The 3,381-nt window shown below is 52.6% G+C and overlaps 1 protein-coding gene across 1 annotated transcript; it reads right to left on the bottom strand.

Moving 5' to 3' along the window:
• Positions 1-2: 2 nt before the first annotated feature.
• On the bottom strand, positions 3-3,356 carry LOC108370713 (helicase domino-like; the record flags this gene model as incomplete). Its single annotated transcript, XM_017626093.1, has 1 exon — positions 3-3,356. A coding segment is annotated over exon 1 (3,069 nt), but the record flags the coding sequence as incomplete, so codon positions are not given.
• Positions 3,357-3,381: the final 25 nt, after the last annotated feature.

Raw genomic sequence — 3,381 nt, 5'->3', positions numbered from 1 at the left:
CAATTTCTCACATTTCTCCTCACCTGTATGGTTTGCCGCTGATTAGACTGCGATGCCACCGAAACGGGTATAACGCGTCCAACACTAGTCTTGCTCAGGACCAGCCCCGTGGCTGCCAACGATCCCTGCTGCCCCTGTCGCATCACCTGTTGTATTTGCTGCACAGTCACTGAACTGGGCAGCGATTTCGTGTTCTGTATGTGAACCAATTGCGTCTGCATGCTGCCGGCACCTTTAGGCTGTTGCACTACCGTCGCGCCGGAAGGTGACTGTCCCACCGAGGTGGTAACCGGCTGGCCAGCCTGCGCGGCCGTCGCTATCTGCGTCATACGATTGATTTTGCGCGGCATATTCAACGGCTGCATGTGCAACTGTCGCATCTGCGCCTGATTTGCCATGGAGGTGGTCACCTTTATCTGACCGCCGGGCTTGATGTGCGTAAGCGCCATATTCACAGTGCTTTGTTGGCCACCACCAGTTGAGACAGTTACACTGCCGCCACCCCCACCGCTGGTCTGCTGCACAACACCTGCGCCGGAGGACGTCTTCACAAGTGTGGCTATTTGCTGCGCAGTCACCTGTTGCACTTGCTGCTGTTGTGACTGTAATTGTTGCTGACCGCCTCCGACAGCGCTTTGTGCCTGCTGCTGCTGCAGCTGTACAGTGCCTTGCGCCGAAGTGGCCGTCGTATTGAATATCTGGCCTTGCTGTAGCACCTGCGCTTTTTGGTGCGCGCCAATCACCTGTCGCTTAACTAGCACCATGTCGTCGCCCACTTGACGCGCTATAGTTTGTTTGCCACCAACTTGCTTAATGAATTGCGTGCGGCCTTGATGCGCCACCTGCACTGTGGCCACGGAGGTTGCAACGCCGCCACTTGACGCCGCCGCTGTCATATTGGCTGACGATACAGTGGCTACAGCTACCTTTTGACCTTGCACCTGCATTGTGGCTTGTCCACCAGCGGTCTGCACTAGACTGCCTTGTATAATGGTGCCAGCGGCATTCACCAGCGCTGTTTGCCCACTGGCCGTTTGTACGAGTGTTTGGCTGCCGCCCTGGGTTGGCGTGGCTTGCAGCACCTTCAGTTGCTGACGCTGGCGATAGAGTTGTATGTGCGCAGGCTGATTGCCGCCGACGTTGCCTGCAATCTTGGCGCTCTGTTGCAAGGTACTCACCGGCACCTTTGTGACCTGCTGCGAAGTGCCTGGCATTGATGCCAATCGAAGCTGTGCCGCTTGGAATTGTGCGGCCGCCACGCTCTGTCCCAAATTGGACATGGAAACAATAGTAGGACTGGGGTTGCCGCTGCGCTGCTGGAGTACGACATCCTGTAGTGTGCCCGCGGTTGCTGCTACAATGCGTTGTGCACGTAGCGCCGATGTATTCAATGTCGTCACAGTGGCGCTGGGCTGCAAATTCGCCGACGTGGTCAGCACAGTGCCCACAGTGGCAAGCTGCGATACGGACACGACTTGCGGCAGTGACTGCGAAGGTATAGTCTGCACGATGCTGCCACCGCTCTGCGACCCGGTGGACACTATAGTCTGGGGTGAAATTGAAACGATTTGCGCGGTGGATGATTGCGCGTGTTGTTGCGCCGATTGCACATTGGATGGTAACGTTTGCACCGGAGTGGTCAGCACCACCGAGACGGAGGAGGGGGTGCCCACAGTACCTTGTTGTTGCAATTGTACATGTTGCGCACCCGCGGCTGCTGCCTGTTGCGTCAGTTGCTGCATTTGTCCGGCTGTGAGTAAACCCGACTGCGGCGCCACTATGGCCTTTACAATCTGCGTATTGCCCATACCCGCGCGCAAAATTTGCTGCTGCGTTTGGGGGGTCGTGGTGCCGGCTGACTGCTGCATAGAACCAGCGTGCTGTAGCACAATCGCTGTTGCAGTTTGTTGCTGCGTAACACCCTGCACATTACTGCTGGGTATATGCTGGATTTGTAGCTGTTGCGCGTGTAAAGCGCTGGCTTGTTGCACCGCTGTTGCGCCTGTTGAGACATTCTGCTGCTGTTGCTGCTGCACCACCATTTCCTGTATTTGCACCTGGGACACAGTGGCGGCTGTCTGCTGTTGTGTCTGTTGCTGCTGCTGCACTGGCACCACCTGCGCCGGCACTGGTGGCGGTGGCGGTGGGCATTGACTACGCTGTTTCTCCCGAATCTTATTCGCCTTCATGGCAGCAATATTCAATGGCGAGATGGGTTGATCGTAGTTGACTATGCCGAACTCTTGCAGCACCTCCATGTGTTTGGGATTCATGAGGCTCGGCGTATTGAAGTGACGCTTCGGTGGTGGCGCCTTCTTTAGATACGCCGCCTTGATGCAATCGAAGCGCGAGCGCATTAGCTTTGTGAAGGTGGTGTTGTTGTCGTTCGCATACATGAGCGTAGTGCGTAGATAACGCAGTGGCCCCTTAAGGTACTCCGACTTCAGCATCGCTTTCATCTTCTTCTGCTTTTTTGGGCTCTCCACAAATTTGCCCTCTTCGCGTGGCTGTATTACCATTTCATAGCGCCAACGGCATTGTTTAGGAGAACGGTAGGTTTTCGATTGGAAATTAACAATTTCCGAAACCAAGTCCCAATTGGGTGTATGACCCGGTGAGAGCACCATCAAATTGCATGGCAATCCCTGTAGATTGACCAAGACGTGCAAAATCACGATGTCTTCGAAAATAGTCCACTCAGCCATGCCTTCTGGCTCCACCAGCTGCTTTTGTGGCGTTTGCGGTTTCAATCCGGGTATTTGCACGTTCGGCTTGAAAACGCCACGATAACGCTGATTCTTCAGATCACGACGAATGCGTGCTATCGCCGCCGATGGACGATCGAAGAGTGAACGAGGCGCAACATAGTTATCCTCTCGGCGCATTTTCAACGGACGCCGACTACCATCCAGCGGGAAACCGGCATCGCCACGCGAACGCTTGTAGTCTTTCTTGATGTAGACGGGCGGCAGTTCCGCATCTGGTATGGGAGTCATCTCGTACATAAATGTCAGCGAGTAGTCGATGTAGATATCGTTGTCATCTTGCGGTGGTGTGGGTGGGCACCACATCTATGTGGAATTCAAGTAAAGCGAGAATCGTTTAGTGATAAATCGAGACGGTAAGTGCATGGGTAAAAATAATATACATACATATGTTTATTAATTCAAATAATTACATTCTTAAATATACTTTAATTCATTCAATCGATGGTAAACATTTTCCCAAAAACCCAAGAATGATTTTTCAACTGCTTTCTTAATGGAGAGGTCAAAATAAAGATACAAAGGTTTTTCTAATTTTAAATGTTACTCTTTTTACAATTCTTAGTAGTCTGAAAAGGGTTTCATGGAAAGACAAATTGTAAGTTACAAGAAAATG

This window comes from Rhagoletis zephyria, unplaced genomic scaffold (assembly GCF_001687245.7).
Source record: "Rhagoletis zephyria isolate East Lansing unplaced genomic scaffold, Rhagoletis_zephyria_1.1 Rzeph_scaffold_04423, whole genome shotgun sequence".
NCBI lineage: Eukaryota > Metazoa > Arthropoda > Insecta > Diptera > Tephritidae > Rhagoletis > Rhagoletis zephyria.
The sequence above is the reverse complement of the archived record's forward strand: the minus strand, read 5'-3'. Positions and strand labels throughout refer to the sequence as shown.